The sequence below is a fragment of the Cydia fagiglandana genome, chromosome 18 (assembly GCF_963556715.1).
Source record: "Cydia fagiglandana chromosome 18, ilCydFagi1.1, whole genome shotgun sequence".
Taxonomy (NCBI): Eukaryota; Metazoa; Arthropoda; class Insecta; order Lepidoptera; family Tortricidae; genus Cydia; species Cydia fagiglandana.
In genome coordinates, this window is record NC_085949.1 from 6,562,760 (window position 1) to 6,586,166 (window position 23,407).

A 23,407-nucleotide genomic window follows, 5' to 3' on the forward strand; every position below is an offset into this window, starting at 1 on the left:
ACCGTGTTCTCCTTCTCCTCGCTATCCGACGCATTAGTAGAAGAAAGCTTCTTGTTCTTGCACAGCGCCGGCTGGCACCGACAGCCACTCCCGCACCCGTTGCCAGCCTTCACACAGCCGCACATCTTGGTGGAGCAGCTGCCGCGGCAGGTGCAGTGCGTGGTGCCGCCGCTATCTCGCTTGTCCCTTACACTGTACTTTACTAACCGTGTTCTCCTTCTCCTCGCTATCCGACGCATTAGTAGAAGAAAGCTTCTTGTTCTTGCACAGCGCCGGCTGGCACCGACAGCCACTCCCGCACCCGTTGCCAGCCTTCACACAGCCGCACATCTTGGTGGAGCAGCTGCCGCGGCATGTGCAGTGCGTGGTGCCGCCGCTGTCGCGCTTGACGGCGCGGCTGGGCTCGCGCTCGCGCAGGCGCTCGTTGGAGTTGTTGGCGTTGTCGGCGGTGAAGTTGTTTGTGAGGCGGGACCGGTGCGCCTGTGGGGAAATTAGAATAGTAGGGCGAATTAGAATGAGAATTCATAAGAATTAGAACTAAGAGATTTTCCGCGTATTAGAGAATGGAAAGGTCGCAAAGGCAATACTAGGTACTAGATTGGACATGAGTTTTCTGGCAGAACCACAAATGTTAGAATGAGATGAGAATTAGAACCAAGAGCCACTCCATGAATATACAAGAAGGGCTACAGTATGGGAGGAATGGCGCCGGATTGTGAAGCTTGCCAGCGGCCCTGATGTGACGACCACGACCACTCTGACAAGAGTGTGACGACAAAGAAGAGAAGAACTAAGAGATTTTATACTCTGGCAAGCCAACTTTGTAAGTAGAAAAAGGCACGAAATTCGAATTTTGTATGAGAGATCGATCCTTAGCTCCTTCATCAAATTTGCCTCCTTTTCTACAGAGAAAGCCGACTTGCCACAATATAATTTATTGATTTGCCTATTCGACTAAAGAACAATTCGAATAAATTTGTCTATTGAACTAGGGAACAATTGAAATAGGTATTCGCATCGCGTAAATTATACGTATTGCACCGTAAGCGCGCTTAAAGTAGACGCGCGACGCTGCCAATTAAATTATGAATGTAACTACTGCACCAAAAGGTTGAATTTCCTTTGACTCTAGCAAGAAGCGTCCTAACTCGACGTTTGATGACCTTACATCGGGTTTTCGGTGCGGGAATGATTTTGTGTATTTATAACTTTGTTTATTGTAAAATAATTACCAAACTATGAATTAAACGTAGGTAGTAAGGTCCAAATGCGCTTAGAAATGTTAAATTAGTATCGTTTTTTACAGTTTTTACTTGTTATTTGGCTAGTGTAAAACATTCCCGCACCGTATGTACGAGTATGATGACCGTACCTGTATACGCTTGTAAAGCGGCGTGGCCCTCCAATCAGGATCGTCATCATCATTCTCCCTGTCCTCTTCCTCCTCATCGGAAATCTCAACGTATTCAGTCTTCTTATCTCCCTCTTTCTTGCCCTTCTTCTGTTTCTTGGCGTTCCCGTTCGTGGGCGCTGTGCGGAGCTGCTCTAGTTCGTCAGACAACTTTTTCTGGAAATTTTATTATGAAAAATATATAGGTGATGGTAATTATATGTACTATTGTTTGTTTATTTCATTTCTTTGCAAGAATTCCAGCTGATATTTTGCTTTTAAAACTTATACTTCGTTTTTTTAGCATTAGAAATAAGGTAAACAATCTTGATGTGTCTTTTAATTGAAAAACACACTTTAAAAAATAAGTTACGGCACATATGTAACAATCATGAATCTAATACGATTTATATTCTTCTGCTTTCATAAGTAATAATTACTGATTTTTTAAAAGCGTTTTTCAATTAAAATACATGCCAAGATCGCTTATCTTCTTTCAAGTTCTTTCTAATGCTAAAAAAAACGAACTATAACGAGTTACCATAACTTTTTGTGATTCATAGGTTTCTAAACACTTCATACCTATAATGTATAAACTTCTTACAGGTACATATAAATTGTGATATTCTTTCCCCATAAATAGTTGCAGTAATACAGCTTATTTAAAAACAATTATTACATCCATTTCTAAAGTTTATGTTATCTTAGTTATACCTAATGATATAACTAAAATACCTACCAAAACCCAGTGACGGTAAAAAAAATAACGACATATCTATCTACAAAATCATGAAATCAGCAACATACATTTTCAGCTTCAATTTGGTCCAACTTTTCTCGCTGATACTGAATCACGATCTGCAGATATCATTTCAAGTTAATCTAAACTAAAACTCGACATAAAAAAGGCTTTCTCGCTCCCTACCTAAAGAAAAAAAGAGACAACAATCTACAATAAAACGTGGGGAACCAATAAGGATAGTATATTTTGAGCGCACTACATACATTCTCTGCCTCGACCTGGTCCAGTTTCTCTTGTTGGTATTGTATCACGTTTTGGAGGTGTTGGCACGCTTGACTCTTGTTGCCTACGACGCCGCGTTGAAGGGCGACTAGCGCTGTTAGCTGAAAAGGAAAGAAGTTTTTGAAAAAAAAAAACATTTTTGGTACAAGCTTTTATCGCTGACTGTACTTTTCTTACGACAGACAACTAATACTCATCGAGACAATTCTAAAACTCCTAACACAATTAGGTTGCGTTGTTTCATCACAGAGTTCCTATGGCCACCTCCTGTCTCCATCATCAGATCAGTTCGACAGTACCATATTATTGTATTGTCATCAGGACTACATACAGCTGCCAATTTTCATGACGCTACGATCCTTGGAAGATGGTTTAATTAGTTACCTTAGATTCCATTACATAGTTACAAGCGGAACTCCTTATTTAATAAGTGAAATTAGAAAAGGAGTTCCGCTTGTAATATTAGTTGTAGTTTGTTATGCAGTCGGCCCCAGGTCGGCCTAATAAACGCTTGTTAAAAAAAATAGAACTATGTTATGTATAAATCACAATTAATCGAAGATACTTAGGTAACACCTGGTTTATTGTTTTTCACTGCAGATAGAGCTTACTGAGATAAGTTTTGGGCTGTTTTCTAATTTATTTAAATTAGAATGATCCTTTAAAAACCTATACACTTCTTTTTCAAAGAACCCCATACTGTAGTCCCTCGTGAAAACCTCGGCAGGGATCTCACTCCACAGTCCGAGCATCCGCAGGGGAATATTCCTCTTAAACCGTACAGTAAGAATAAGAATAAATTTTAGTATCAATAAAAACACATAATTAACAGAATATTACAGGGGTCTCCGCACTAGGCTGCGCCTGTATAGCGGGGAACCAGTTACAATTAAAATTACTGAATTAGTTACATAATAAAGTTACATTTACAAGTAACAAATTTAAAGAAAAACACTTAAATACAAGGCATGGAAACTAAAATTAAAATATTTTAACTACTACTACTACTACTCCTACTAAGACGACCTAGGAGAAGCTCTAGGGTGTCAGGATAAACGGTGCCGTAGTAGAAAGCGGCCGTTGGCATCACGTCAATCATGTTCGTATTTATGTCGCTTATGTTTGTGATCAGGCCCCAATTTCACATAGATGACAGGTGCAAAAAATTTTAAAACGTCACTGTTGCTGACGTCACAAGCATCTATGGGCTACGGTTACCGCTTACCATCGGGCGGGCCGTATTCCTGTTTGCCACCATCATTCTATTATTAAAAAAAACTTTATTATATCGGAAAAAAACAGATATTTCTCTTGCTAAGTTTATGACAATTGTCACAAGAAACATTGTCACGAAATTCCGACATCAATCCTCATTTCCTGTCAAGATTCACCGACAATTCTACAAATATGTCGATTACAAAAAATAATTCTTGGTTCACAACATAATTGTAATACATACAATTGTAGCAAAATGCCTGTCATGTTTGTAAGTATTTCTATAGAAAATATTTTATAAAATTGTAATATGTCATCTGTCGCTTGACAATTGTCGCGCGACATATAGCTCAATAGTGGGACCGGATTTTTGCACTAAAAGTTTTGATAATTCTAAAGTTGAAAAAGTGATACTTATCTGATATAGGACATATTTTTAAGCATATATGCTATATACGATGAAAAGTTAGAACGAGCGTTAGATATAAATTAGGTATTTATATATTTTTAGTAATGATTTTTTAATATTGAATTAAAGTGCAATGTTTAAGTTCCATTGTTTATAATATGTATGACGCTTTATAATGTAAAATTATTAGAAATTTTTTTAACGTGCTTCTTTGTCAAACTACAATTAGCTTATTATTTTGTCGATATTGAATTAAAGTTTAATAAATCCACAACAACATATCTAAATTTATAAGTTAATAGGCAAGCTAAAAAGCTAGAAGAATAAGATATATGCTTTAGAATTAATATGGGTTTTTTGTCCTATAAGATCTAATATTGAATTAGAGTCTGTAAAAATAAGTCTATTACTATAAAATAATATACGAAGCCATATTATGGAAAGTAAGAAATTTCTGTGTGTAGCTTGCATTGTAATAGTAAAATCTAGTTAAAAAGGCGCGAAATTCATACATACGCCGCGCTGGTCCGTCAGTCGCCGGCGCGGCGCTCGAGAGCCTATCATAGCCTACCTATACCTCGCCCCTCGCCCCACCTCCCGCTCAGTAACACTGTCTGTCTTTTCTTATCATTCATTTGTTTACTGTGCACATATATAAATTAGATGCGGACATTACGTGAAATTAAAATATCTTATTAAGTAAAAATACCTACAGCTGGTCAATCAGATCTTGTCAGTAGAAAGAGGCGGAAAATTTGAAAAATGTAGGCGCGAAGGGATATCGTTCCATAGAAAATTTGAATTTCGCGCCTGTTTTAGTGACAAGATTTGCTTGACCAGCTATATTTCATTATCTTGACTAATATTGTAATAAAAATGTACAAGATATTCACAACTATTTTTTACTATACATAGTTTGTCAGAGGACTGTCTCATTTCAAACATAGACAGGGAGAATCATCATACTATCTTTGACTTACACTAGTACTAGCACCCAAAAGAAAAGGATGAATATAGTTTTTTGTTTTTATTTACTGACAAATATCCCGCAAATAATCATTTTGACAGTAGGTAATACCAGATTTTATTGTTTTTAACTTAAGAGTTATACATATACAAATAAGAATATTTGATACTTCATAACAGGAGGATTTATTTATAATAAGTGAAAATAATTATTTTGGGTCTTAATAACTAAAGATATAAAAATTGTCTAGTTTACGCGAAAATAGTAGGTAACTAAACATAAATCTTTATTAGTTACAGTAGTCTCATCTTTTAACATCTGGGGGCACGGCAGTGCCCCCGCCAAGACGAGAAAAGCGCAAGGGCACTATCTACCTTTTCTCGAAGCGCTTCGTCGTTTTTTGGAACCCTCATAACTTGGGGTTGGATTATACCAGATAAACAAAGTTCTCGGACTTATTAAGCATATCAATTGCATAGCTCTTATACTTTAGATTTTATTCATATCTAAAAACTTCGATTTCGTCACTGACTCACTCACTTGATGATCATCAATACCGGGTACTTCCTGAAGTCCTCTAAGAAGCTGAAATTTGGTATGTAAGATAGTTTTAGTACACAAACAAAAAATTAATTCAAAAAATTTTTATCCCTAAGAGGATGGGGTTTAATTTTGTATGGGAAATCAATAATCGCTGAACCGATTTAGTTGAAATTTGGTATGTAGATAGGTATTGTTATGGGGAAGGATATAGAACAGATTTCAACCTCAAAGTTTACCCTTACGGGGTGAAGGCAGATTTCAACCCCAAAGTTTACCCTTACGGGGTGAAGGGTTTATATGGGGAATCAGTAAGAAGTACATTGTGTAACAGATGCCCCCAGATACTTATTTCAGGATTTTTAATAGTAAATTACCCCCAACCCTTTAAATTAGGGGATGGAAGATTGTCATAAACAACTTACAAAAAGAAGTGAAATCCCATCAAAAACATTTTGATGCAAAATGTTGCCCAAACGAAACCATAAGGCTCGCACTATCAAAAAGTTATCAGATCTCTTGCCAAGCTTCTAACTCTACAAGCCCTCTAACTTTACTAGCTCTACACCAAAAGTGTGTGGCTTGGCCGTTTCGTTTCTACAAGAACTATTGTATGTAAGTATAATACAACAACCGCCCAAATGCGAGTCGCACTCGCGTTCCAAGGGTTCTGTACATTACACAATTTTGAACAATATATTTTTTTTAGAGAAAAGTGAGTAAAATGTCTTTAAAAAACCCGTAGGGATCGGAAAACTAGGTACTTAAGTCCGACTCACGCTTGACTGCACATTTCTAATAGTTTTTCCTGTCATCTATAGGAAAAGAGCTAATATGTGTATTTTTTTCATAATTTTAGACCCAGTAGTTTCGGAGATGAGGCCCAATCACTTGACTGCATGTTTTCGACGTGGTGATGAAACGTAGTAACTGCCTTATCCGGGGTCTTAAATATGTCAAACCCCAAATTAAATCCTTAATTTTGGGAAATAGATAGAAGTCACAGGGTGCAATGTCTGGATTATAATCCGTATAAGAGACATTTTCCACGTTTTCGTAATTAAAAAATGTTTTTGCCTTTATTGCGGTATCGGTGGACGCATTATTATGACGCAGGAGCATGCGGCTTCTCGGTCGTCTCTCGCGGTCTTTTTCAATGACTGCGGGCACAAAAATGGTAGTGTACTACTCAGTATTTAACGTTCTTTTATTATTTAAAAGTACGGTACAAAAATGTCGCGTTTAAAAAAAAAACAGACGATCAAAATGTTTGGCAACGCTTTTGGCTTGTTGAACTTCTATGGGCCTCCTGTCACCTTCGAAAGACTCATTGACTGGACTAATGCCTTTTTTCCGGATCGTAGCAGTAAATCCAGGTTTCATCTCCTCTAACGATGTTATATACAACATTTGAACTTGCTTGCTTATACTTACGCAGCATTTCTCGGCACCAGTCAAAAAGTACCTATTTTTGGACTGAAGTTAATTCGTGAGGAATCCAAAGACAACAAGGCTTCCCGACTTTTAAATATTCTTGTAAAATCTTTTGTATTTGTCTCATACCTATCCCTAATTGTCCACAAATTTCGTCATAGGTGATTCGTGGGTTTTCTTCAATGAGTCGTCTCACAGTAGCCACGCTTCCTTGAATGATCGCCGTGGACGGTCGACCTTCACGAAAATCATTATCTAGAATAATACTGTCTCTACTAAATTCACCATAACAACGCCTCACGATGCTCAGATGTGGTGCTTCAATCCCAAAAGCATTTTGAAGGCAAGCACTACACTCTTGCGGAGTAAGCGAACTTTTAAAATCATAACAAAATCATAGCTCTAAAAATATTTTCGCGTTAAAGCCACGTTCAACGCACTGACTTACTTTGACAAGCCATTAAAAACAAAAGACGATCGATTTGTCGCCAACATTTGTCACATTCCATAATCAAAAGCCTGTATTTTTTTTAAATATACAATTCATAATTTAAATGTTTACCAGTGGCCAGTAGTGTAAAACATTCAGTGTGGCCTATGTAGTAGGAGAGAGGAGGAGTTTGTTAAGAACTATAGACAATAGAAGAGGAAGGATGCTTGGGCACCTGATACGACACGACGAATTTATCAAAAATATCATAGAAGGGAAAGTTGAAGCAAACAGGAAGAGGGGAAGACCAAGGAGAGCGTACATGGATCAAATAAAGGAAAAGATCAACGTCGTGTCGTATCGGGCTGTCAAAGAGAAGGCGGAGGACCGCCAAACATGGAAATTGCTCCACCGACAAGAGTCATACTATTAAATATATGATGATGATCGTAAATACCTACCTATGTATTAACAAAAAAAAGTCACTTGTAATTAGTTACTGCCTTTAAAAAGTATAAGTGCCTCAATGTTATTAGACTTTTTGATTCTTTAGGTCAATAAAGCAAGTGAAAAATTATTAGAGTTAGACCAAGAAAAGTCTGCAGCAATTTTGACAGCCCACGCAGTGCAAGTGTTATTTATAAGTCATAATTTCATAGAAGTTTCTTCAAATCGACCTTATTAATAAGAGATTAAAAATATTGAAAATTATCTTAAAATATTTTAATCTAATATTTCATCTCATACGTTCAATAAGGCCCGGGACTAGACCTTTTTACCTGCACTGACAGTGGGCCTTCTTAGCAACAAGTACAAATTCAGAATAATTGGGAATAATAGGGAGCAACTGCTATTTTTGAATGCTGGGCCTTTGTTACCCGCCGGGCCTCATATGCCTGCTCCACCTGCTGCCTCACCTACCATATTTTTACAAGGGGAAAAGTTGTTAATTAACCGCTCGTGCTCATATTGATACCCAAACAAGCGAAACATTTTTTTTTATTAAATAGGAGGCAAACGAGCAGACGGATCACCTGGTGGTTAGCGATTACCGCCGCCCATGGACACCCGCAACACCAGAAGGGTTGCAAGCGCGTTGCCGACCTTTAAGATGGGGGTCTTTGAAGGTTTGAAGGTCGTATCGGACAGTTCATTCCACAGTTTGGCTGTGCGAGGCAGGAAGCACATTCACAAATTCAAACATTCTAAAATTGAACCACGAGCGTAGCGAGTGGTTCGTAAAGTTGAACCTTGAGCGTAGTGAATGAAAAAAGGTTAAATAAAATTTTCACCACATCAGCTCGTAAAGGCCCTCTTGATTGTTCGAAACGGATAAGAAAAGTGGCATTTAATTTGATGCAAATTTTGAGTTGTTACCGTAGGTAAATTGGATCAGTTGGTTGGTAATATTGACTTTAAAATGATAAATATTGAATAACGTTAGTTTGAAATTGATTTTATGATAAAGTAAATATTATCGGAGATGATCGCTCTTAAAAAATATATGTCGCTAGTCATTTATAACCTAAAAGCGCCAAATTACGCAAAATTATATTGAAATGACACCTGTGTATTGAATTTGAAGAATACTTTAACAATGGTGGTTATCTGTATGACAATGCACCTAAAATAATTTTCAAATGTATCTATTATTTCTATACTTATACAGGGCGTCCCACGGTGATGCCACATGGAGGGAAAGTACCTTAAATATCATAGATAGCATATATTTCTGAAAGAAGACTTCATTTTATTTTTAAAACTTAGTAAAGTTGCATTCATACCTTTTTAATTTTTTTTCAAAAAAAATTAAAAAAGTATGAATGCAATTTAACTAAGTTTTAAAAATAAAATGAAGTCTTCTTTCAGCAAAATATGCTATCTATGATATTTAAGGTACTTTCCCTCCATGTGGCATCGCCGTGGGACGCCCTGTATAACATGATAACAAATTCTACGTAAACGAAACCGCGGGCAATCCCTAGTACATATACAAATAAATAAGTGTAGGTAAGTTTCCATTAGTGTACCCACTATTAACAATATAACTATTTACCATTGATAATAATTTTATAAACGCTTTGCGTATTTTTAAGGGCACCGCGCTAATCGCTAGCCCGCCACCGTCGACCGCTGCCTCCTGCCACGGCGAACACAGCGGCGCGCGAAATCGCCGCGCGTTTGAAATGTAACTCAATATAAGCGCGGAATGCATACTTACGTATCAGTATTTAGTGTCGCCGTGATTTTATATTTCTAATCTTTTGTGTGAGAAGTAAGATCTTTATTATGACCGTGTAATATTAACTCTACAAACTTTAATTCAATATTGGCTATACTGCTTAACCAGAAATCAATATCTAGACAAGCACATTGTCTACATTTCTAACTTTTTACATGTATACTAAGTTGATAGATAATATCGTAATTTTGCAATATCAGCTACTCTAATTCTGTATTTACATAATAATTCCTGTTTTTACGTTCACCAGTAAGCAGCTGTTCCAGATTTCTAAAAACCGAATATTGTGAATAAATTAAAGTGTTATTGAATATGTTAAAGTTTTTTGTAACTTTAATTTTATATTCACATAGTTATTTAGCAAAAATTGAAAATTTAAATATGGCCGAACGCTCCACCTAAAATTTTCTAACTTTTTACATGAATGTTATTTAACATGCTTACAATAACATATCAAAAAAGAAAAAACTTTAATGTTATCAAAACCCATTTTTGTTCCACCGCTGGTCTAATATGTCACTGACAATTGTAGCCGTGGTGAAATTGGGGCCTGATCGGGTCAGATCTTACCTTTTGTTCGCTCTGCAGCTTATGGTTGGCGAGTTTCTGCTCCAAGTCCGCTTTACAATTCTCGAATTCCATCAGCAGCCTGTCGTGCGCCTCCTTTATCTCCTCGTAGCGCGCCTGGTAACCCTTCTCGCTCTGGTTCTGGAGTTCTTTCTTGGCTTCTACTAGGAGGTCGAAGAGGCATTTGAGGGCGACCTTAGCTTCGAGCATGGATTGGACGTTGTCCCATTGGGTGCGGGATTTGTTTTCTGGAAATGGTATATAATATTAATTTATGAGGCAAAATCATCAGGCCCTCAGATTGTTAAGTTTTTTTTGGTAGCCGGTTAAATATGTAATTTTGGGCGCCAACCAAACGCTAGTACTTACGGCGACGACGACAACCATAGGTTGAAGCGAGACACAGCGATCAGACCTTTCGTTTTTCCGCCGTCGCCGGTCGCGCATTGTCGTGGCTAGGCCCTTAGGCTTTTGTAGACCTACGATTACCAACTACTATGCGTTTAGTAGTTATTATTTAACCACCAAAGAAGATTTACCAGCACTAACTAATTCAGTCCGCACTGAACACCCTGCAATAATCATCCAAGATCCCGTGGCCAATGATGATGATGATTCGCTAGCGATACACTCACAATAAGACAGTCTGAGCGAAATACACTGCAAGTAAGTTTAAAGACGCTAGGGTAAACTCACGGTCGTAGTGTGCCAATTGGCTACTTTCCTACTAGTCAAATCGGCTTCTTTTTTAGAACTGTCAAAACGATTTGCTAATATGGAATTTATATGAAAACTTGTGTAGTGACGTCACACTCAACTTACCTACTTTTTATACTTCCATCCGATTTATTAAATATAAATTATGTTTAAAAATAATGCTATTTATGTTTTTCTAATAATTATCTAGTGCTTTATTTCGTGCACGGCGTGAAACTTACCCTGATCGGCGGTGAGTATTTTCTGTTGCAAGTCGGATATCTGTGCCTTGCGAAGCGCCAGATTATCTTCGAGCTCGGCTATCTTCTGCTGGTTTTCTTCGCTGTCGGGGCCCTTGCGGAGGACTTCTATCTGTTCCGTAATCCACGCTCTGAAAGGTGTTATCATTATTAATCACCCTCACAAAGTAATTGTTTCAGTCTTGTCGTGTTCATGCTTATACTTATAGTTTATCTAATACTTAGGATATTTGGACGGAAGGTGGACCTTAAGGGTAACAGAATGGTCAGGTCCAAGGGGAAAAAGAGGTTGAGGAAAATCAAAAACGATGGGCAGACGACATCATACAACTAGCTGGATAGAACTGGATGGAAACAGAAAAAATCTGAGAGAAATGGAAGGCTTCCATTTATTTCACCCATCAGGGATCAGTGCAATCAAAAGTGCAGCCAATCTAACATAACATAATGTACGCCTTTGGAGGTACAGCGTTAAGCTTGCTTTAAGTACCTGTACTCCATGAGTTCCTCGAGCGACTTCTCTGCCTCAACAATGCTAAGATGTACTTCCAGCTCTTGTTCTATGTACTGCTGGACGGCCCCTGCCTTCACGTTGCCCTTGGCGCTACGCTTCATTTGAGTCTGCTTCTGCCTGTCTAAGGCCTCCTGTGAAATAAAATTTAATTTTAGAAGTCTTCTCAAGTATATACAGCTTACTTGTCTAGACGCTTCGCTAGTCATAGGCGAGATAGAATTCTACTGTTACAGTGATTAAGAGTAAGTATATACGTGAACACATTTACATAGTTGATTTTATCATAAGAGCTTGTTGCTAGGCCTACATGAATAAAGTATATTTTGATTGATTGATTAAGCTATCGTTTATATACGCAGGATTTAATTCGAACCTTGAGCGGTGTTGACGGCGCCTGCTTCCTCCATCTTCTTCTTAAGCACGTTTAGCGTGTAGCGACTCCATCTTAACTATGACGTTGGCTTGCGGTCCTCGTTGAGGTGCAACATAGAATATTGTCAGCTCCTATCTCACCTTGACTTCGCTCCAGGTAACGATGCAGAAAGATCGAGAGGAGAGCAGTGATAGGAAGAATACCCCATAGGAGTCACGTCCCTCAGACATGTCTCAGATGTGTCTGACCTCATGAGGTCACGACCAAGAAGAAGATCTTACTTTGAGCCTCTTGTTGACGGCGACAGCTTCCTCCATCTTCCTCTTAAGCACGTTCTGCTGTTTAGCGTGAAGAGATTCCATCTTGGCCATAGCGTTGGCGCGCTTGCGGTCCTCGTTCCGGAGTCGGAGCATGGCGCGTTCGTTGTCGGCCTTCCATTTGCGGAATTTCTCGCTTTCTTCGCGCATTTGACGGATTATTTTCACCTGTTCAGGAATTTGATATTTTTGTACTTTAATATAATACGAAATTATACGTCTAAAGTTTATTTAGATGTAAAAATGTATATGTGGCTTTCCACAGAGAAGGGTCCTTATGCTTCATCTGCAATGAGGACTGTTCTCTCAGAATTTCAGATGGAAACGTCCTTATTGCACTTGAAGCATATGCATAAACATAATTTATTTAAAAACACGTATTTCATGGTTATATTCATATAAAACAAAGACTTAAAAATAGTGATGGTTTACATGTGCCTCTGTGCATAGGGACCCTTCTGTGATGCAAATCCACACATAATCGTTTAATTTTGTACTTGATATTTTTGTGACATCAGACACAGTATTTATCGATCTAGGGACTGAACTGAGAAATTTATATCGCTTTTCCGCTAGATGCAAACTATCGCGAATACGGTATAGGTGTTTATGAACCCAAACTATATGATCGGAGACTGTGCTATGAAAGTTATATGGCTTACGCTAATGATGACTATGCTATAGATTAATTTTATACACAATTGTAAAAAAGAATTGCCAAAGTCGGTACATACTATCTCTCTTTCCAATGGAATATTAACAAAATCGACAATAAACTTCTTTTTAAAATCTTCCATCCACTGTCCTCGACCATGCGATAGTTCATCTCCGATCTCTCTCATACAGAACTAAATAAAAAGAGAGACTATACTTAACACTTGAGGGACATTAATAGGGTATTTTCCTACTAGTCAAATCAGTTACTTTTTTAGAACTGTCAAAACGATTTGCTAATATGGAATTTATGTGAAACATTACATCGTGGTGTCACGGTCAACTTACCTACTTTTTATATTTCTATCCGATTTATTAAATAGAACTTGTGTTTATAAATAACCACTATCTGTGTTTTTAACCGCCTTAAAAAAAATGAGGTTCTCAGTTTGACCCTTCTAATAATTATTTGGTGCTTTATTTCATGCATGGTGTAAAATAATTTATTTTAATTACAGTATACCTATAATACCCTATTAGTGTGGTTAAAATCATCTGTCATTGACTTCGAGCAACACCGGCTAGTGAGAAGGAAGTGGCGCCCTCAATAATTTTCTACAATTTCTTGTCGGACTATAAAACTTGCACTTTTAGTTAATTTAACCTTTTGATCGCTACAGACGGCAATTGAGGTCAACGCAAAATCGTGACAACGACGCCAAAGACGGCATTTGACGTCGATCGTTTCTTGATGAAAATCTACTGAAAAACACCCCACTTTTAGGTTGGTATTATTTATTCACAAATTCACGGCAAATGGATGCGCCGTTTGGCGTTCAAAATGTTAAATACCATAAAACAAGAGTTTTGAGAGATACCGAGGAAAACGTAGCCATGGCAACATTTGACAAAAAAATTGATTCACCCATATAACTCCATTTAAACTCGTTTAATTTCCTTACTGAACAGATGACCTTATTCCACCATTTCTACCGATGTATTTCTTACCTTAGTAGCTTTCATGGCCTTTAACTCGGCATTGAGCGCAGCAATCTTAGCCTCGTTCTTTTCTTTATTCTTGATGATGGACGCTTGCTGCTGGCATTTCTTTTTGAGGTCAGTGATCTCAGCTTCCAGGGTCTGGACCTTGGTGCGGCGTTCTTCGTGGGTTGGATCCTTACTCTAAATGGGGAAAAAAAGTTAAAATTCACTTTTCTGTAGTAGAGTTTTTACTTTTCTCTTGACTAAAGCTAATGGGAATTTCTCCTTATCTGAGTTTTAATAAATAAAGTCACTAGTAGTCCTTACCACGACCGCCTTAGCAGTGTGAAATTTACATCTACGCTAACGTCTGCGTAACTTACTTTCTATAGGTTTCGCTCGCACTAATATGTGACGATCCACGAGTAAAGGTATTCCTTATGGTGGCTGGCGCTTACGTCGCAGAGCACCGCAATAGTATTGCAGCGGCGTTTATTTATATTTTTTTATTCTTTTTTATTACAGCGTTTAGTGCCACCTAGAATATGACCTGTTATACGTCACATATTATGAACACCCTACCTTACTATTCCTCAGCTGCTGCACTAGCTCCTCCTTCTCCTTTTCCAAGAGCGCTATCTTCTCCTCATTCTCCTTGAGGTTGTTGTGGCTGTCCAGCATGTCCTTGTTGTCGGCAAGGATCGCTTGCACCACGGACGCCTTGATGGCCATGGCGCGGTTCAACTCTTGTAGCTCTTGGTTTAGTGCCACCTAGAATATGACCTGTTATACGTCACATATTATGAACACCCTACCTTACTATTCCTCAACTGCTGCACTAGCTCCTCCTTCTCCTTTTCCAAGAGCGCTATCTTCTCCTCATTCTCCTTGAGGTTGTTGTGGCTGTCCAGCATATCCTTGTTGTTGGCAAGGATCGCTTGCACCACGGACGCCTTGATGACCATGGCCCGGTTCAACTCTTGTAGCTCTTGGTTTAGTGCCACCTAGAATATGACCTGTTATACGTCACATATTATGAACACCCTACCTTACTATTCCTCAACTGCTGCACTAGCTCCTCCTTCTCCTTTTCCAAGAGCGCTATCTTCTCCTCATTCTCCTTGAGGTTGTTGTGGCTGTCCAGCATGTCCTTGTTGTCGGCAAGGATCGCTTGCACCACGGACGCCTTGATGGCCATGGCGCGGTTCAACTCTTGTAGCTCTTGGTTTAGTGCCATCTGGAATATGACCTGTTATACGTCACATATAATGAACACCCTACCTTACTATTCCTCAACTGCTGCACTAGCTCCTCCTTCTCCTTTTCCAAGAGCGCTATCTTCTCCTCATTCTCCTTGAGGTTGTTGTGGCTGTCCAGCATGTCCTTGTTGTTGGCAAGGATCGCTTGCACCACGGACGCCTTGATGGCCATGGCGCGGTTTAACTCTTGTAGCTCTTGGTTTAATGCCACCTGGAATATGATATTTGTTATATTATCTATTGTCTTGTTACTAGGAATTGGTGGTGAATTAGTGGCTGCCATTTTGATCATGCAACCCCGCACAACTAGGACCATGATATTGACTACTGGCCTCTTTCTAAATATAAAATCAAACGAATAGTCTATCTCGCGCGATATTCTGTCGGATGGCGCGTTTCGCGGTACTCTCGTGTTGCTGAAATCAATCTTAAAAGCCTGCAACTAAACAGACAATAACCGTGTTAGGACCCGAGTATGTCCTTAAACTACGTCCAGGACCCGGGTATGTCCTTAAACCACGTCCAAGACCACCGGTGGACGGGCAGCAGCGTCCCTCAAATTCGGTACTCGACTGCGATCGCCAACCCGCCTGCCAAGCGTGGCGATTATGGTATTCAGCCCCCAAAAAAGGGGGAGGCCTATGTTCAGCAGTGGACGTCTTATGGCTGAGATGATGATGATGATGATGAACCGTGTTATTGAGAGAACGGGAATCGCCCATTTAGATCCGTTCTGCTAGATAATAATGAGTATAAATCGTGAAAGTTTAAATCAGTGTTTAACAATCGTATTTTAAACGTGTCTTTTAAAGAATAAAGTGCTCAATGAACAAAAGTCTAACAGTGTTTGCTTTAACGCCTAACACCACATGGCGACCCTGCGCCAACCAGATGTATAATTTTACAACTTTGTGAAACTATTTGGATATAGTTTCATAAGTATAAGCAGAAACATACCTGTCCCATAGCTCTCTTTTCTTCTTCAAGCACCGCCTGGTCTTCGCTCAGCACCACATCGTCCCCTTCCTCGCCCTCATCCTTCGTGAATGACGACTTTATCTCATAATCTATCAACTCCTCATTCGTCTTAAAGTTCACCGACTGCAAATCTTCTAGCTTACTCTTAATCTCCTTAATATAATCCAGCACTGTCGTCTTGTTCTTTTCATCGTCTTTACTTTCATTTAGATTGTCTATGGTTTGATTGCATTGTTCTGTGAGCTCATTGAGTTTCTGCTCTATTTTGTCTTTGGCAGCTTCGGCTAGGAGCGCCTTTTCACATAGATTTGTGTTCTCGATGAGCATGTTTCCAAGGTGTTCGGTGACTTGCTTGTGTTTTTTGAGTAGTTCAGCGTATTTGGCTTTCTCGCGCTCGATTTCTTCTATAAGTTTCTCGTTGTTTTGCTCGCTGACGGTGGGCGCTTTGCCGAGCAGTTGGAGTCTGAGTTCGTTAACTAAGTTATTTAGCCTGTAAAAAGTTTAAAGTCACGTAAACAGAGTAGTTGGTTTGATATTTACAGAAATAAAAAATATTAAAGGGTTGAAAGATGCTTAAGATAACACAGGATAAAATAGAAAGCTTAAAACAATGCATTCTCGTTTATAAATGAAGATAGAAACTACTACGATGGAGCACTAGAACCTTGCAACAAAGGACTCACGTATTACGAGTACAGTCGCAATCAGATATATCGGAGCGGTCAAGGTACTCACAAATATCTGAACACGCCTCTACTGTCAAGGCGTTAGAGTGCGTGTTCAGATATTGTGAACACCTTGGCCGCTCCCATATATCTGATGGCAACTGTACATTTATATGTATATAAAAACCTTTGTCTGTTCGTTGTGTGTCTAATTGCACCAGAAAATGAGGTAGAGTTACACAAACCGATTTTGATAGCCCACGCAGTGCAAGTGTTATTTACATATCATAGAAGTTTGAACTTTAAAATGACACTTGCACTGCGCGGGCTATCAAAATCGCTGCAGATTTTTCTCGGTTTGACTCTAGAGGTAGAGGCACTAGAGGCGCATCTTAAGGTGCGTCCAGAATTCCACGCGCTGAACACACGCCGCACCTACGTCATTCGCGAGCTACTCGCACGCAAATCAACTTTAGATTGCACACAAAGCGAGCCTGACTGGCACATTCATGGTATATAAGCAATCTGGATGCGCCCTTAGTTATGTTTACGGCCTGACCACGACATTGCGCGACTGGCTTTGGCTAAGGTGTCACCATAGGTTAGAGCGAGGCACAGCAATCGGAGCCTTTCGTTCCCACATTCGTTGTCTGTTGTTGTTGTTGTTGTTTCGTTGTCGCCTTACCTGACGATCTCGGCAGCCTTAGCGTCCTGGTTAATAATAGGCTTGTTGCGAATACGTCGCGCTCGGTCCGCGTACCGCAGCGTGGAGACGGTCTCATCCAGGTTGTAGTCCGCTGGGCTGACGCACGCCACCATTAGCGTCAGAGAGTTACCGCCAAGACTGTCTGTTGGGAAATAATAGTAGATCGTTAAGGGTGGAAAGTGAACCATTTCACCCGAGATTTTTTTGCGGTCGAACGAAGAGAGAGCGCCAATAGTTCGAGGGTGAGATGGTTACTTTTACCTGAGTTAAACACTCTACTCTTCATTTCGACTATGAGGAAAGTTAAACACGAGAAATGTAGATTTATTATTGGTAAGTATAATTCTTTAGAACAAATTATTAAAAGATAGATAGGTAAACCACATAACTATAAGTGACTCGAATCACTTGAAAATGTAAACGGCGCCAATTTCAGTCATGCGGAAGCTGATATGAGAGCTTATAATATGGCATATATTGCTGTTAGCCGTTGCTCGAAGTAAAAAAAAAAATACTTTCCACCCTAAGGTGGAAAATGCAATTTTCCACCCGGTTATCAGCTTATGAAAGGTAAACTATCCGAACAGGAGAGATAAAAAATACTTTTAACATTACAACAAATTTTTATTTATTTTCTAGCGACCCACCCGGCGAAACCTTCCTCAAGAATCACTCTACTGATAGGTGAAAACTGCATGAAAATCTGTTCAGTAGTTTTTGAGTTTACCGCGGACATACAGACGCAGACAGACAGACGCGGTGGGGGACTTTGTTTTATATGGTGTAGTGCCCAAAAGACATTTAACCAAATTTTTATTATTTTAGCGGCATTTGTATTCAATGAAATCCAGAAAAAATATCTTTAGCACAGCCAAGGTCGTTGTCGTTAAGCCCCCCCCACATCTAGCGTCTTTCGAGCGTCGGCGTCTGGTCAGCGCTATGGAAAATGACGTCGCTGCGCTGTTGCGTCGAGCAGCGGCCATAGAGTTGTAGACGCCGGTCGCCGACGCTCGAAAGACGCTAGATGTGGGGGGGGGGGGGGGTCCTCAGGTAAATTCTTGACAGGAAAGTGTTAACTTACCCTGCAGTAACCTGGTCAGCTTGCTATCCCTATAGCTAATATAACTCCTGTTGGTGCCGTCTCCAAGAGCTGAGATCACATTACCAAGAGCCAGAAGGCCCTGGTTAATCTTCACGCCTTCCTTCAGCCGCTCTCCGCTGGCTTTCGTCTTTTTGATGCGCTCTGAACCGGCCAGATCGACTAGATGGAACTTTGATGTGGTGGCTAGATTCCTGAAAACGTACATAACTACAATAAAAACCGGACAAGTGCGAGTTGGACTCGCCCAACGAGGATTCCGTACTTTTTAGTGTTTTTTGTTGTAGCGGTTTATGAGATACAGCCTGGTGACAGACAGACGGACGGGCAGTGGAGTCTTAGTAATAGGGTCCCGTTTTTTCCCTTTGGGTAAGGAACCCCAAAAATGTGCTTACGAATCTTTGGCATCTGTTCCACCACCAACCATTTTCTTGCTAATAACACAACATAGATAAATTCTTCAGAAGTACTTAATAATATGGCAATGATATTGCGCTATATCTTTTAAAAAAACCGGGCAAGTGCGAGTCGGACTCGCGCACGAAGGGTTCCGTACCATAATGCAAAAAAAACGAAAAAAAAAAAAGCAAAAAAAAACGGTTACCCATCCAAGTACTGACCACGCCCGACGTTGCTTAACTTTGGTCAAAAATCACGTTTGCTGTATGGGAGCCCAACTTAAATCTTTATTTTATTCTGTTATAGCGGCAACAGAAATACATCATCTGTGAAAATTTCAACTGTCTAGCTATCACGGTTCGTGAGATACAGCCTGGGGACAGCGAAGTCTTAGTAATAGGGTCCCGTTTTACCCTTTGGGTACGGAACCCTAAAAAGGATTGAAAAGTTCATCTTTTAACGGCCTCCTAGCCTAGTCGGTAGTGACCCTGCCTACGAAGCAGGAGGTCCCGGGTTCGAATCCTGGTAAGGGCATGTATTTGTGTGATGATCACAAATATTTTTCCCTGAGTTATGGATGTTTCCTATGTATATAAGTATTTATATATGTGTGTATATTACACAATTATTATATATTACATATATCGTCGTCTAGTACCCACAACACAAGCTTTATTGAGCTTACTGTGGGACTAGGTCGATCTGTGTAAAGTTGTCCCATAATATTTATTTATTTATTGCCCTATAATATCTTTGTATAGGTACCTTTATAGATGAAGTATCAAGTACCTAGAATCTAGTTTAACATAAACTCACTTGTCAGTCCGGCTTTCCTTGGAGATGATTATGGTGAAGACAGCATGACTCCGGCTAGAGGCTTGGTTCATGGCAGTGGAGCCCGTCACTCGGCCAGAGGAACCCTGTTCCAGTACCATCATAGTCTCCATGGTTGATGTCACGGTCAGCTCCGTTATACCTAAATGTAGAACAGTTGTAATTTTTAGTGGGATTATTAAATATACATAATACAAAATTATGTATATTTTTATAATTATTGGAATTTAAAAAGCTAAAAGGCAGTGTATTCGCCAGATCTAGACAGACCTTAAGACTCAGCTTGAGTATGATTCCTGTAGCATACAGGTTGGCCAAAAAATAAGTGCATTCCCATTGCCAGGTTTTGAGATTATACTGAGCAACTTTTACAATGGAACAAACCTCGAAATCGCAAAAAAAATTTGGCTGTTTCATACATTTTGCAAGGTCTATTTTCTATGAGAGCGTATGGGCGAGCTCGCTCCATCGTAGGCCACGTCTACGCCTCGGCTAGTCTATGGCCATGAGTAAGCCCATTCATAATAAAAAAAAAATATATATTTTTCGCGATTTCAGACTTGGTCCCATATCCCAATAATATAATCCCAAAACCTTCCTGGCAACAGGAATGCACTTACTTTCTAGCCATCCTGTATAAATGCATCAGCAAAATTTTCATACAAACCTGGCAAAATAACTCCCTTATTGATGTCCTCCCTAATCTCAATTATAGAGTGTCCCCTCTCTTTTCCCGAGAGGAGGTCATAACACTGTTCCTGATACAGTTCCATGAACGAAACATTTACTTTGAAGATGAATTTGTCCTCGTGGGTCTCTATGAAGTCAAATATGTCTGCTACTGCCTGTGGGATTACACCTGTAGACAAATGACGATTTAGTAGATTATTTTGTCTTAACATAGCAGATATAATAATCTATACCTGATTTTTTTACATTATACTGTTGAACTTTGATGTTCTAGCATGATTTGCGTTCTCGCGCGCGACTCCATACATCAAGCGCGAATTCAAGTATAGACTGGCGCGCGAGAACGCAAGTTATGCTAGACCGCCTGATTGGAACCGTATTGGAGAACTCCTGCTTTAACATTCTTGCAAGATTCTTATGGATCAAATTGGGCTTAAGTTGCCTAAAAACTTAAAACTGAAGAAAGGATGAAATTAAGGGTCTTCCCACACAGCGGAATCAGCAAAGGACGCCAGAAATAAGCTTTAAGTCCATACAATAAAAGCGAAAAAGACGTTTGGCTAAGCCCGGCTCAGCTCACACCTGACTACGTCTTTTTCTCTCTTATTGCGTAGACATATAGCTTTTTTCTATCGGCTATTACTATTACCAATTCCACGTTGATGGTTGTGGAGAGACCCTAATAATTCATACCTTGACAATTTTTACATACTTAGATCTTGCATGAAAGCTATAATCCTAGACAGAACTTCTCATTTCAATGTTTATGATATGAATACTGGATAAATCCGTACACGGCGGGAAGAAGTTGATAACTCGAGATATTGTACTGAAGAAATTTGAACTTAAAATCAAATTGCATAAGGTTCAAATTTCTTCTATTTTTGCCCGTCAGATATCAACTTCTTCCCACCTACATTACCTAGTTTAGTGTAGTCTCCATCAGAGCCTGAATAATTAGTGCCCATTGTGTAAGTCTTTCCTGACCCCGTCTGTCCATAAGCCAATATAGTAACATTGTAACCTGGAATGAAAATAACTTTGTTTTTATTTAATATGCCATGATAAGCATGTGCATCAGAAGCATCTTCACTGGGATCAAAATACCCCATGAAAAGTATGCTTCATTAAGAGTTAAACTAATTGCCGCAGCAAAGGTTTCTTCTTCAGGTGTGTTCGCCCACCATTGGGCCTCTCCAATATCTCTCCATTTTGAGCGGTTGTTAGTCTCCCTTATCTAGACTGGTCCTGCAGTTTCCTTAATATCATCGGACCAACAGGCGGGTGGTCTGCCTACATTTCTTCTGCCAAGCAAAGGTGTCATGCTTTGGTACTTATAGAAGTTGCAACAAGGTGTTGGCTGTAATGTGAGGCCACTGCAAGAGCAAGGCCCTGGGCAACTGTGCTGCTCACACCTCGTACACACACCAAATGCTTCCTCATTAATAATGACACAGAATAAATAATAGTACTATCGTACAGAAAGGAAACTTCCTACAAAACCGAAGTTTGACAGCAGTTCAGGGTCGAATCTTGCTATTCCTTTCTAATATATGGCACTATCCCTTTGGGCTATTTAGGGTTGTCATAATTCAAGTGATTATCTTATCTGTGGTCGTGCACGCAAAAGGAAGTCAAGTGGTGCCAACCCTAATAATTGCTCGGAGCAATGCTGAGCCGAGCGGAGCGGAGTTTGGCCGAAGTCAAGAGTTTCGCACCTCTGATAATGATGAGCTTAAAAGTTTTGAGTGAAGGCCTACTAATAGTTTGACCATACATTAAGGTCACTACAGTCTAATTCATTCAGTGCCAAGCGCCCCATTTCCAATACAAAATGGACCTGACAAGCAGGTACTGGGCACTGAAAGTGTTAAAAGAAATTATACAAAGATTAGCCTTATCAACTTTGATACAAAATATTAAATAAACACAAATCAGCTTAGCTTATTTATCCAATCAGGTATAGAAAAAACATACATTATCAGATTAAAATAATTATTACCTTGAAACAGCTTTGAAATAAGCCCTTTCACTGCCGTATCATAAAACTCTTGCTGTGTTATGTGTTGTGGGAATACATGGTTATACGTAAACGCCAGGTCTTTGATCTGAACTTGGTTTTCGCCGGGCACCGCTTCTATACATTCATCACAGCCCCTGTCAGTCTCTTGTTGCATCAAAGGTCTAATACGAAGGGCCACCTGGACCGTATCTATCGTTCCTTTGCTATTTTCCCCGTCAACCATGTTGTCTTCGGTTCAGATTGTCCAATAATTCCAAGTTATACCGCAAATGCGGTCTTGGATGGTCAGAAATCCTTTGTTGGTATGTCAATGTTTATAACCGGACAGCTTACGCCAGTTAAGTATTTTATGCCAACCAGTGACGTTATATATCTGTAATAAGGTTGAAGAACATAAGATATATAAATTCGCTTTGTTGATAATAAAAAAACATAGGTTTATTTGTGAGAGAATTGCGAAGGTTAAACACCAAAAAGTACTGCGACTATAGCTAGGAAAATGAACTGTTTTCTAGTGAATTCATATGAATAAGTCTACTTACCCTACTTAAGCTTAATTTTAGTTCACATTAGAAATAATAAAAACAAATTAGCCACACCATATCACTCGCGAACATTAACAATTTTCAAAGGCACAACGGTTGGACTGATTTGAGATGGATATCAAACCGACGTCATTTTTGAAACATATGTTGCCATATGCGTATGCAACATCACGTCAAACAGCGCCATCTGTTAGGC

General features: G+C 39.4%; 1 protein-coding gene across 1 annotated transcript; it reads right to left on the reverse strand.

Moving 5' to 3' along the window:
- Positions 1-8: 8 nt before the first annotated feature.
- LOC134673303 (chromosome-associated kinesin KIF4) lies at positions 9-23,341 on the reverse strand. Its single transcript, XM_063531266.1, has 17 exons — positions 23,209-23,341; positions 22,646-23,039; positions 21,566-21,667; positions 20,621-20,812; positions 19,936-20,095; positions 18,703-18,914; positions 17,601-17,763; positions 16,230-16,740; positions 14,596-14,784; positions 14,041-14,214; positions 12,343-12,546; positions 11,665-11,819; positions 11,157-11,305; positions 10,222-10,466; positions 2,396-2,515; positions 1,373-1,567; positions 9-480 (listed from the first exon to the last, which is right to left on the reverse strand). Exons 2-17 carry the CDS (start codon positions 22,887-22,889, stop codon positions 172-174), a joined length of 3,324 nt encoding a protein of 1,107 aa, XP_063387336.1. The 5' UTR covers positions 22,890-23,039; positions 23,209-23,341; the 3' UTR covers positions 9-171.
- Positions 23,342-23,407: the final 66 nt, after the last annotated feature.

Coding starts and splice junctions, on each gene's coding strand:
- LOC134673303 (XM_063531266.1), bottom strand. CDS start 22,889: ATGGTTGACGGGGAAAATAGCAAAGGAACGATAGATACGGTCCAGGTG. Junction 12,547..14,040: donor AGGCCATGAAAGCTACTAAG/GTAAGAAATACA, acceptor ATTCCTGAACAG/GTGAAAATAATCCGTCAAAT. Junction 2,516..10,221: donor AGCTGCAGAGCGAACAAAAG/GTAAGATCTGAC, acceptor TTTCCTTTTCAG/CTAACAGCGCTAGTCGCCCT.